A 13,682-nucleotide genomic window follows, 5' to 3' on the forward strand; every position below is an offset into this window, starting at 1 on the left:
CACACACCTACACACACAGACATGGAGCATGAGGTTTGACCTGGGTTGCTCTGACAAGGACCTGTCACCAACTTACACTTCACTCCGGCAATCAGTAGGCTTGTCAGCTACTCTCTGTCACTGGCAGCTTGGCACACAATGTGGGATGTGGGGTGGGGGTGGGTGTGTGTGGGTGGGTGTGTGTGTGTGTGTGTGTGTGTGTGTGTGTGTGTGTCGCGCCTAATCTGCTCACCCACTCCTACTATGCGGGAGTTACACTACTGAGGCACATATGTATCTCCACTCCTGCCTGCTCCACTCCCTCCTGAGAAACAGAGATATGCGAGTCTGTATGTGTGTGTGTGTGTCTGTTTGTGTGTGTGTGTGTGTGTGTGTGTGTGTGTGTGTCGTGCTGCACTCTCTAGCACCATGTCTCTCCCCAGACAGTGAGATGAGGTGTAGAAAGGACAATTGAAGTGACTGTCATACTCTGCTGAAGGAAAAGATGGGAGGATGATGGAAAGAGGAGGAGACAGTCAGAGTGAAAATGAGGGAGAGGAAGACAGAATGACAACTGAGGATGGATAGACAAAGAGTTGCAGGCAGGAACAGGGAGAGAGCTTTCCAGACAAGGTGACAGTGCTGGGGAGACTTTCCCGAGCCTGGGCTTGGAGCATGGCCGACACTGCTGAGGCCGGCGTAGGAGGAATGTCAAGGGCACTCAGCGTCAAACCTCTAAAAGGCCGCCCTGCCAAGCACTGTTATAAAAGGGTTATGACTTCAATATTCAGGATCATATAGAGTAGGAGCATGGGCTGTGGTCCAAATCAATTCATTTGGACAGATGTCTCTGTTGCAATGAAACTGTTGTGGTAGATTCATAGCTTACCATTTACAGTCACCTGATGCTATTATCCAGAACACCTTAAGGGGTTCAGCATGTTGCTCAAGGACACTGCGACTGTAAACATGGCTGCTGATGGACAGGTAATAGGTGTTGAGGAAGTTGATATTTTGGTTACAGGACACTACTTGCAGCTGTTCGTCAGCTGCCAGGGTGCAGCATGGCTTCTTTATGACTTGAATTGAAATCATCAGCATCTTCCTGCTTTCACTGCAAGCTCCTCAGATGTCCAGATGTGTGTCTTTGTTCAAGTGGATCCGAGGTTCACTGTGGTTGTCCTCCCTGCAGCGCCAAATGACTGACAAAGTCTATTACACCAGAGAGGTGAGAGGATCTCAAATGCATAATTGAACATTAATTAACTACTGGAGTTACTATAACTAATGATAAGAATGATTGCACATCTAATGAAACTGCCCCTTTGCATACTAAAACACGATTCTGTTCTCTCTCCATCTCCTGCCTGTCTCCCTTTTCTTTGTTTCTCTCCCTTCCTTCCTTCCCTGAGGAACTTCCACCAGTTCCACCTCTTTCCAGCTCTGTGTGGCTCCTCTGTGTGCCATGGAATACCAGAGGCAGCCCCAGGGCATGTATTTTTCATACTTGTCTGACTTTTATTTTGGTGGTCTGAGAGGCGTGCAGTAAAGGATTCCTTGCTCGACCAGAGGCTCCATTTCCCCCCTCATCGAGCTTGATGGGGTGCCTCCATTCACCCAGCCTCCCACCACCGAGGACCTCCAATATTCGACCTTTAGCAACTAATCTGGGAGAGTTTAAAGAAAAGAAAGGGAAAAAAAAACAGGAGCAGACTCAAGCTGGGAACCAGCCAGCTAAAGAAATCAACATGCTTGCAGGTCTCAGTGTATGCGTGTTGTGCAGACACTGGAGGTTTTGCACACATGTGCTCTGCCGCATGTGTGTATTCACTCTCTCTATACACATACTGTACTGAACTCCTCAGCCTCCTCTTTTATCTTCTCTTCCTCCTATCCCGCTGAATGTCCCTTCACCTCTGCTCTCCACCCCGTCCCTCCATGCTCTATTGATCATTCGCCTCGCAAGTCCGAGCAATGAGCTATTCAGTCAATATTCACAGCAGAGCCCATGCAGGGGCTGAGCAAAAAGTATTTGATAAAAAGTACAAGAGCTGCAAGATAGAGCACAACCTACACTGTCTCACACAGGTAAAATAGATGTCACACTGCTTTCTGCAGACAACATTATACACTATGTCCACCTCAGATCTTCAAAGTCTCCCTTGCTGCCTTTAGTGACTGTGGTCTGAGGAACCTATTTAATGAGACACCCATGTAATGAGACACATGATGGATGTTTGTTGTGTTTTTCCTGTGGTTTCTCAGCTGGTTATAATGATACTGAATGGAGCTGAAACCAGTTGATATTCTCACTCTTAAATTCTTTGCATGCACTACAGTGAAACTATACGATGGGAATCCAGTTAAAATCCATTAATGCTTATTGATTTATAAAAGAAACAGTCTCATCAGAGACAAGATTTTAAGGCTTCGATTAAAATTGCAAAAAGCGTAAAGTCCACTAAATTAAATGACAAAATATGTTGTTTCATCAGGACTATTTAGGTGTGGTTTGATTAGATCTGCCCAAACAACCCATCGACTGTCATACTGGAATTATTGTTTCTGGCTTGTAAAAAACATTCACATTAACATCCAAGTCGTAATTGAGATTGGGAAAGGATTTTTCTGAAAGCTCCAGTATATCCAACTTGACACTAAATAACAGGGAAGTGTCTGAAAACAAAAAAAAATATGAAATGGCTCACATCAACAAAAGGCCATCATTAATGCATATCGTGTTAGCATTTTAATCTTCACACGACCAACTCTGTATTCATAAAGCTGTGTTGATCCTGTGAACTCTCACACAAGCCGTTAACATGGGAATCATTCCCATGTCTATTATCCATACCATGTGGTGTGATTGTGCCCAAAGCAAGTGAGAAGAGCACAGAGAAAAAAACAGAAATAGCAAAATCTCTCGCGTGAAATGTTATAGTATGTTCATGTAAGACACTTGCAACACATAGTGAGAGGCTGAAAGAGAATATACATTTTCAGGGCTTTTAAAGGAGCCATTTGTAAGTTTGCTATTGCTGCATAGCTAAAGTTAGCATTAACTGCTGTTTACTTACCTGTGTAGAAGAAACATTGAGAGTTCAACATCAAATTTCATTCCTTTACTCACCAAGACCCGTGTCCAGAGGTGGAGAGCATAGCCAATGTTAAATTGTGTTTCTATCACGTCCTTTCTTCCACTTAAGTTAGCCCTAGCCTGTATCGACACTTTCCGATAAGGTCTCACTGTAGCCTATTATCTGCCCTGAAGACATAGCGCTGCTCAGTTGCTACATAATAACGTTGTCAACTTGACCTGACTTTCTCCTTTGTTCCTGCCATATTTACTGCAGACCTATAGAGGGGCTTTGTCACTTGAACGATTGTGGCAAAAATTGCTACAACCTCAGATAATGGCCACTTAATATTTTCTACACTGACTGTGTGAAAGAAAGACTTAATATTTTTATTCAGGCGATTATTTGTGATTGTGGTTACTGTAACACTTTGCTCATTATCTGCCTTGGCAATGTACACCAAACAACAAATAAAACGCTTTAGGTGAACTGCTGCATGTTCCACTTTAATAATCACCTTGTTTGCCCACTAAAGTCAACAACCCTACTAACAATGAAAGATCCCCTGCATCATTGTCATCTTATATTGTCATGCTCAAAAGGTTGTAATATTTACCAACCCTCAGTATTCCTCATTTCATCTCATGGCTCTCTGCAGTCTCGGCACAGCAGGTGCAAAAATCTCTGCCTCAGACCAGCTCTAAAGATGTATTGCAAGACCTCGGGAAAATTCATTCAATTCAGTCCCACAATCCCTTAATTACAAGTGTAGTGATGTGATGTGCAAGCAATAACCTGCCTGACTTTGTGTGTATATATATATATATATATATATATATATATATACATATACATACATATACATATATACATATACATATATACATATACATATATACATATACATATATATATACATATATATATATACATATACATATATACATATACATATATATATATACACACATATATATACATATACATATATATATATACACACATATATATATATACATATATATATATACACATATATACATATATACATATATATACACATATATATATATATATACATATATACACATATACATATATACACATATATATATACATATATATATACATATACACACATATATATATATATACATATACACATATATATATACATATACATATACACATATATATATACATATACATATATATATATATATATATATATACACACATATACACACACATAACTAGACGACATGAACATCATTTCATCTGAGGGTATATGTTAGCACTGAAAATGATGTTTATCTTTAAATCTATCAGTTTTTTGTCATTAAGAAACCTCTGAGATCCTTGCAATCTAATTAGCTTTGTGATAACCAAGCGACATAGGCAACAATAACAGAGAAATAAGATTGTGCAGCGCTGTACACAGCAGTTTCAGCTTGGATGACCCTATGAGAACAGATGATGGGCGTAATCAGTGCAGACACCCTGAGATATCATTAACTATTAGCAATTAACTATCTTATAAACAAATCCTAGGATTAAATACTAGTTTAGACAGTCGGCTGAAAACCCTCATCCCTAGCATCGGAGGCATCATTTGTCGCTCATGTTATGTGAACTGTGTGGGATCGTTTCGGGTTTTATTTCTGAGCCCCTGAGACAAAACTTTACAACAGACATGTTCCAGAGCTGACGTGTTACCGTTTACAGTTTGATGACTTTCTGTGCTGTTATAGTCAGTTTAGTTTGTGTTAGTCTCGGATTTTACAGTTTTATCAGTTTGATTTAATGCAAACTGTTTTTTACTTGCTCCTTTGACATGAATTACATTTTGAGTTTTCCAATGTGTGAAAGTAAATTTAAAACCACTGCATTACCTGCTGGGTTTAATTTACTTGGTTAGACTCTGTAGTTGACTCATTCATATGCACTGCAGTTATGGTGAAAACAGTAGGGCCTGCTAACACTCTGGGCATTAATTTCATTAATGATTACTCTGCACGGCTGCACAAGAAGATTCCGGGTTCGAGTCCCTGCTCGGCCGTGGGATCTTTCTGTGTGGAGTTTGCATGTTCTCCCCCTGCAAGTGTGGGTTCTCTCCGGGTACTCCGGCTTCCTCCCACAGTCCAAAGACATGCAAAATGGGGACTAGGCTAATTGGATACTCTAAATTGACCATAGGTGTGGCAGTGAGTGTGAATGGTTGTCTGTCTCTATGTGTTTGCCCTGCGATGGACTGGCGACCTGTCCAGGGCGTACCCCGCCTCTCGCCCGAAAAGATGCTGGGACAGGCTCCAGCCCCCCCGCGACCCTACTAGAGGATAAGCGGTAGAAAATGAATGAATGAATTACTCTGTTGATTATTTTCTCAATTAACTGATTCATTGTTTGGTCTACGTCACTTTGAGCTTCCCAAAGCCTAAAGTGACATCTTTAAATGACTCGTCTTGTTGACCAAGAGTCCAAAAATATTCGCAGTATTATCATAAAAGACTGAGGAAAACAGACAGTATTCACACTCAAGATGCTGGCAGTACACATTTTGACATTTTCTCCTTTTTCCGATATAAACTGTTCCTATCGACCAATTACTGCCTCTGAATATTGACAGGATAAAATCATTAAATTACAATATTGTCATTAGACATATTCAATGTCTTTTTCTTCATGCACAAACCTCTACTTCACAGCAGGTGGGCAATGGGCACTTATGAAAAGAGTGTTTATTTTTGTTGAGAGTAGAGTGCTTTGTAAGAAAGAAAACTTCAGATGACCAACCACAACAGGAAAGAGGTGTGGCGGTATGACCCAGATTACAATAACAACAACAACAATAGGAGTGGAGCTATATACAGCTATATACAGGAGGAGCTGTTCGCTCACAGCTGTAGCTGCTGTAGATCATTCTTGTGAGATAGTGCACATTTCCACTTGGGCTTTTCTAAATATGAAAAAGTGTAAACATGTCTTTATTCTTCAAACAGTAAAGCACGGTTTGTTCTTTTGTTGATGGCATGCAAATTAGTAAATAAATAATTTCTCATTTAACACAAACTGTGCAGTTCTAAAGAAAGCTTTTCAGTTGAAAAGAAAAGCCAAAGAAAATCAGAGTATCATCTGTCTGTCAAAGCCACATGTCGGGATGATTGTCATTAATCTGAAGGACTGTGCCTCATGTGGCTTGGAAAGAGATAATGCCAGTGCCCTTGTTTCAAAGAAGGTTGTCTGTATGAATGTGTTCGTTTGTGTCTGTGACTGGGTGATCTTGTGTGTGGGGCATTTAGTAAATGAGATTTTGGCAGGTTCACATAGTTTAATCTTTGGTTAAGGGTCAGAACTAGATTTGGATTGAGGGTTTAAATGATGTGTTCTGTGGTCAGGGTGAAAGTGAATAATGAGTGAATAATGTAGTCGCTGGAGGGCTTCATGAGTATAGAAGCACAGGGACTATGGCGAGTTCATCTGGCTTCCATCTTGTGTGTGAGTGCCATCGAGTGTTGTAACGTGTGCACAAAGTCATCAGTCTGAGCATGAATATGCATGTGGTTATGCGAGGATGAGCTCCAGCCAGATACTCAAACTCTTGACTCGAGTCACAGTCTAGTCTCAAGCCGAAAGTTATCTGCATTGATTTCAGACATGGCTTGAACTCATTAATAAAGATTGACAGATGATAAGACTTTCAAAGACTGGTTAGGTATTTGTAAATATTTTGGTTCCTAATTTAGTTTTTACAACCTTGCCTTATCGGAATGAACCAACAGTCTCAGATCAGTGTTAATTAGCTGTAAGCTATGCTAGCTTGAACAAGTGAATGCTTGCTAACTTTATCAGGCAGGTTAGCTTGCATTATTAGTCAAATGCTGCTACTACTCAATGGCCACTTACTGTTTTTTAGTTCTATTCTTTGGTGAGACTCTGATAACCAGTAAATCAGATGTTATTGTTGTTTTATGTGGCCAATATGTAAGAAGCTACATTGTACTTACAGTAAATCAAGAGTAGTTCAGCTGGTCTTCTAAATATTCCAAAAGTCCCCCAAAATAAAACTGGGGATGCAGCCTTCATCCATTATGCACCTAAACTGTGGAAAGCATTACCAAGAAAGTGAACATTTTTAAACGATAACAACATATAACTGTTCAATTTAGGTTTTAATTAGCTCTTAAGAGTTTTTTTCCTTTCATTGTATTCATTCTTGCAATTACTATTTTTTGCTTAAATGATTCCTTTTATTACTGTTATTATTACTATATTTAAATAATTTCTAATGATTCTCCTGTCTTAACTCCGTTTCTCCTTTCATATTTTTCAAAGCACTTATTTTTATTATTATTAATTATTATTCTCATTATTGCTGCTGCTAATCATAAACCAAAAATCTAATATGTGTGCCCTTTTTTCCTATTGTTGGAGGCCTACAGGTGTTTTAATTTTAAAAATGCAGCATTGTGCTTTAAATTGATCACAAATGTGGTTCCTTTATATGCTAATATAATATATAAACTACAAAAATACAGATTGTTTGCTGTGACATTTGTGCAAATGGCCATATTGAGTAGTAAGTGACTCAGGCTGAAACAGCCTTGACTAGGACTGACAATTTGTGTCTCATGAACATCTGTGGTCCCAGCAAATACTTGAGAGCCTCGCAATAGCTGAGCGAAATGGCGTTTCCACCCAGGCAGGCGAAGGCGTGAAGCAATGAGACCACAGGCCGCCCGACATCATTATCTCTCTCAGCAGTCCCCAACACGCTCTTGAACTGGGTTGGACTTACTGATTCTGGGGCGAAAGACACCCGCAAACAACAACAAACAGTAACAACAGTGCCAGTGTTTGCAAATGGTGTGGGACCCCCATCTCGGGAGCCACATGTGCCCAGGATTCAATCCCGCCAGGACTCTGACAGGATTTTTTTCCTTCTATCACACTGTTTCTGTTTCACTGTTCATACTCTTTCAATAAAGAACAGAGACTTGTCAAAGGTGGTCGGCCCACTACTTCCCCAACCAAACAGAAAAAGTGAAGGATGAAAAGAAAAGCTATAGTATAGAAGTAACTGTACAGAATTTGCAGAGGCATAGTTACTAAGGCTAAGTCTGTTGCAGCTTGAAAAATCTACAATTCTTTTGTTTTTTTCTTTTTCTTTTTTTTAAACAAAAACTGTACTGTACTAAACTTTAGATGCTTTACCTACAATAACTGTGAGCCATCTGAACCTCGAGGGCTCCTCTTGAGTTTTGCAGGGGGAAAATGAAGTGCTTTCAGTCATTACCAGGGATCTGTAAAGCAGCCAGTTAGATCCATAAGACTCGCAGGATTGGGCTCAACAAATCACTCTCCTTTAATGAAAAAAGACAAAAGAGGCAAATACACCTATCCAAGTTGTTCAGCTTCCAGGAGCAAGAAACAGATGTATTTGATGGAACAGGCACTGACAAAATGATGCAGTAATTGATATAGACACACAAACACAACGGTTTTCAATCAGCACAAGGCTGTTATCAAACTGAGATGTTGTCAACTTGAGCATCTCCATTCATCACACTACAAGCCTATCAGTGGTTGGGGACATTTATCTTTTCTCTAAAATTGGATTAAATCCCAAAGCAACACATCACTTCTATCTGAGTTGAGTTATGTGGAGAGATGTACCGACACACCCCCCTTCGATGGCACAACAAGGCTATCATATATGTGAGAACCTACTGTATCAGAAACTGTCTCAGTGGTTAAATAAACAAACCATTACTAGGGGTGTAACTCAAAGCTGGTATCTGTTTATTCCACAAATACATGAGTATCTGTACTCAGATTTTCACAGTGGGCAGGGCCTATACAGGAAGGTATTAAATTGTCTAGAACCCTCACACTCAATAAGTGGACTCTGGTCCAAATCCAAAGGAAGGTGCCAAGGTTGAAAAAGTGAAATGTGAGGTTCAAAGAATGAATGGTTGGTGAAATGAATGAATGGTGAAAATGCACATTTCATATAGGAGGACTGAGACATATTTATTCCTTCTGAGAGAAAAACCAGCACCACAAAACTGAACCACCTGAAATCATCATTCCACTCCAGTATCAGTACGAGTTCAGCTGTTCAAAAAATACAAAATAATATTTTAACTCAAGTCAGAATTGAATTGGGCCATAATTCAAGATTTTCTTTAAAAACTGGAGGCTCTGTGTAAAATGGGAGGAGGCCCAAATGAATTTAAAGGTGGTCTGAGGTGTCTATGATAACAGATCATTGGGAAATATTGCATTATTTCATATGAATATTGCATTTTTTCATATGAAATGAGGTTGCGAATACAATGGGACGAGGCTCAGATGAAAATAAAGTGTCTAAAAACAATGAGAGGGCAGTTGACAAAATTTTAAAAGCTCTCTTGGCCATTTTATATACACCTTTGAGACGGTCCCTAACTTCAGCTCATCAGCTTCCCATCTCCTGTTAGAGCCAGGCTTCAGTATGGGATGATGAGGTGAGAATAACATCAGTGCAGCTTTATTCCACTCTGCCAACCAAATGTGGTGAAAACTGATGAAAAGTTATTGAGGATAAACCTTTGGGAATGTCTAAATATTGAATTTACTGTAAGCCTTTCTACAACCCTGCGTTTTAGCCTTTAGTCCATTGGGTTAAATGTAAATCTGCATCAGAAAGTCCTGCTGCTGTGGCGCAGCTCCTGCAATCTGGATCTGATATGAGCCTTATGCCTTGTGCAGTGAGTGTGTTGTAATGATCATGTTTTGATTTGACTGAATTATGACTGAGAGGAAGTGGTGTGATGTCAGTGATAAATTGTGTCAACTGGGTGACAAAAAAACAAACAAAAAAAAAACAAACACATCAAAAACAGAATACCATTAAAAAAGTGGAAGCTGTTTGTATATGTTCAGAGCACATTAAATGCTCATATCTGAATAATGCATATAAATATAACATGCACCAAAACTTGTTGTTAGGGAGATTTATCTTTTTAGGTTGCTTATAAAAACAAATTTGGCATTTAGATAATGAAATGTGGCACACCACTGGCCAGGCAACTTGACTGACACACACAATAATTAGTACTGACTGGATGACTCTTACCTGAGGGGTTGAGCAGCCGCCAGGTGATGGTTGGGTCTGGTCTGCCACTGGCCAAACAACTGAGTGTCACATTACTGCCCTCATTCACCGTGATGTCTTCGGACACCTTGTAAATGTTGGCTGGAACTGGAGGCACAATAGGAAAGGACATCAGGGTTAATAAGACTATAAAGAAAGCATGAAGAACAAAGTGTGCTGTATTGACACGAAGAGCAAGAGGAGAGGTCTCAACCCCTGGAAGTTTTACATCTTTGTTTTTTTCACATAAAGTGAAATACTGAGCATGTTCTATTCATCTATCTCTAACACAAGTCCTCTGCTAGTTTACCATGCCAGCTGCTTCACTCCTGTAGCATCCTATCTTTATAGAAACTATTGAGATTATTAAAGAGAGGTTAAATGCAAACACAAGCTGACCTTGATTCTCTCAGTTGAAAGGAAGACTTTAGAAAAGCTTTAGAGAACCTTTTCCCTGCTGCTATAGCCCTCAGAGGTACTTACAGTAAACTTTCTCAACCCAGGATCCAAATAAGCAATTTAATCTTCTGCCCCGGGACTTCAGCTCATGAAAACAGATTGCCTCTCTTGTCATACGGGGGACCCACCAGACGCTTGGCACTGATTCCGAGTTCAGACACATATACTTTCAGAAAAGTACGCTTTAATACACAAGTCCAAATTTTAAAGGTGAAATTAAGAATCTCTTTATGCGTTGCATGCATATGTGACACTGATGTTCAAAGTAACACGGAGCGGTTTCATCTCGACGCAGCATTTAATGATCATCCTGCCTGCCGATCACCTCGTCTATTCCTCACTCCTACTGCTTACACTCCCACACAAACAAACTGAAACCTAGAGAGAGGGGGGAGGGAGAAAAAAAAAACAACAACAACAACAACTGAGATGAATTAGGAAGGTACAGTTTGCTTTAAAGTGAGTCAGCAGCTAAGATACAATCAATCGTGAAGGATGTAGAGGGCATACATCATTGTTTTCACAGACTGGGTGAAGCGGTTGAGATATGGTGTCGTGTATGCAGATATGCAGAAGAACAAATAATGATCAATGAGTTTGGAATATGATGAATGTTTGAACGTGCACAACGCAGGCAAATGAGGAAGGGTACCTGTTTATTTTCTGTGTATTTCCTATTCTAATTTCAGGTACGCGTGCACACGCGTGTGTCAGTTCTATAATCTTAAGGGCTCGACACACGAGGCAATGGCGTATCTCTTCAGTTAACCCTGTCATTAAAACATACGGTTACTCCCACTTCTTACAAGAAAAATGAACAATCAGAATTGATTATAACCCTTTCTTAAGGGTTGTTATGCTGTGTTTTCAGTGTAAACACGAAGGCAGCTACCGCTCTTGTCTGCATTGGAGATTATTCATCTTTTTCTACTTGCTGTCACAGCTCGCCGTGTGAACATTGCAACTGAAGAAACTACCGCGTCTTCACCAGGAGAAAGCGAACGTATGAATGTTTGGGAGGCCCTATTTCCAGTTGGTTGCAGAGGTAGAATCCTCATTTATTTTTCCCATAGACAACCGTAACTTACAGATGGAGCACTCTTACAAACTTACACATCTCAGTCAGTAGTGGGATTACTGTTCTTTAGCAATCACATTTGACACCTTGTTAATTTGAACAAATGCATTTTTTAACTTGATTTTTCAAACTCTGACATAAATGTCATAATATATCTCAAATGCAACTTTTGACATCAAATATTTATGAATTTTCAGATAACCCAGGTTTTATTCTGAAAGGTAAATGTAAAAAAGAGTATATTTTGAGTGACATGTGACGCTGGAGCCTGTGAATATGTGCAGATGCACATCATGAACATGCACACTTGAAATGTAATTGAGCAAAGTAAAAACTTTTGCAAACTTTTGATTTACTCCACATCCTTGTTTATTGTTTGTCTCCAGGCCAGCTATTGTTCACTGAATGCAGCCAGACCTACAGCATGATCCGCTGTTGGCGTGCATTAATCACCTGCTGCGTATCAAGCACATTCACAGTATCAGTTTGTCATTCAAAGTAAATATATGAATAATCTGAAAATAGCCTTTTGCATCAAGTTGACAAAAAGCTTAAAAACACATTGCTAAGTCAATTGGCTTTTCCTGTTCCTGCAGTGTCACCCTGCCATTATTCTGAGCAAAACAAGAGTCATAATGCTTTTAAAGCCATGGGAGGTGTTGCAAACAATTCATCTTTCTTTTTACAGCTCTTTAGTTCATGTTCTGTGATTTAATGTTTTTCATTACATTTTATCTACACACAATCAATCCTTTACTCAATCTAAGATCAAGAGGAAAATAAAATATGTTTTTAAAATATCCATAAACACATATAACACCTATTGCAGTGAGACACTGGTTAATGATTAGCAAATAGACACTTAAATTTTGCTTTTATTCATGTTCGTAAACCTGACTGGGTTTTAACAGCCAATGTGACTAAATGCATAGAGGCTTTCTTAAAAACAGCTCTTTAACAGTTCACCACCTATCATACCATCATCCATGTGGCATCTGAAGCTGCCTCTGGTTTCCTTACATACAATTCATTGATCAGTCAAGTGACTGACAAATTGCCATAAATACCATGTATACAAACATTATCATCACCCCTGTCTTAATAAATGGTATGTAAAAAATTTCATTACTTTTATTTGATGAAAGAGAAATTACAACCATGAATACAGAGTGTGTAATATTATAATACAATCTTTCATCTTCACCCTCAGTGGGCAAAAAGGTTGGATTTCCATTTCTCTCTATTCTATCAACCTCATTTTTCAAAACACTGCATGTTCAGATCCTTTCCATCACATTTGTTAATAACCATCCATGAACTTTCCAGTTTTTCTCAATAAACCATGTTATTTGAGAATAAATATAATCCAGCAGACCATGTGAACACTGAGAAGGTTAAATGAAGAATTAGCCAGACTTCTGCACCTCGCTGTATGTATGTTGACAAAGTAAGAGAGAGGTCTGTCTTAACCATCAGATGCAATGTGTGTGTTAAGGAGGAAATATGTGCTGAAATGTCAAATTCTGAATGTGATTGCATCAGATTTGTGAGTCAGTGGTAATAAACTTTTATTTCCAAGATTGAAACAAGCGACTACAGTCTCAACACATTAGCCTCATGTCTGATTAGTCATCCAAATCATTTGCACATAAAAAAAGCTTTGTTGGGAAGTAAATCATTAAAGCTTATGGGTTACCTGATTAAAAGTGTCAACAGCCACACAATGCGCTGCAAAAAGCTGCTGTGAAAAGTAACAGACTCTGGCAGCTCTCAACAACTGTTGTCAATTTGTCCTTAAACAGGGCACTTAAACCCCAACTGCTCCATTAAAGTTACTCAGTGGTTCGACAATAAAGGAATGCACAGCAGTCATACTCCTGTTGTGGGTGTTATCCGACGCCAGCAGGTCGTGTGGTTTCCTCTTGCAGTGAGTGCACTGATTCCAGTTTCAGAA

The 13,682-nt window shown here is 39.4% G+C and overlaps 1 protein-coding gene across 1 annotated transcript in view; it reads right to left on the reverse strand.

Annotated features, from left to right (window-relative positions):
• Positions 1 to 10,159: 10,159 nt before the first annotated feature.
• LOC111654255 (limbic system-associated membrane protein-like) overlaps positions 10,160 to 13,682 on the reverse strand; it is a gene marked incomplete at its 3' end in the record, with an annotated part of 151,138 nt that continues 147,615 nt past the window's right edge. The window contains exon 4 of the mRNA XM_023405192.2: positions 10,160 to 10,299. Coding sequence (XP_023260960.1) covers positions 10,160 to 10,299 — 140 coding nt within the window. The remainder of the gene's footprint in view (positions 10,300 to 13,682) is intronic.

This window comes from Seriola lalandi, unplaced genomic scaffold (genome assembly GCF_002814215.2).
Source record: "Seriola lalandi dorsalis isolate HSWRI2012SDOR001 ecotype SW California unplaced genomic scaffold, Sedor1 jcf7180002054266, whole genome shotgun sequence".
NCBI lineage: Eukaryota > Metazoa > Chordata > Actinopteri > Carangiformes > Carangidae > Seriola > Seriola lalandi.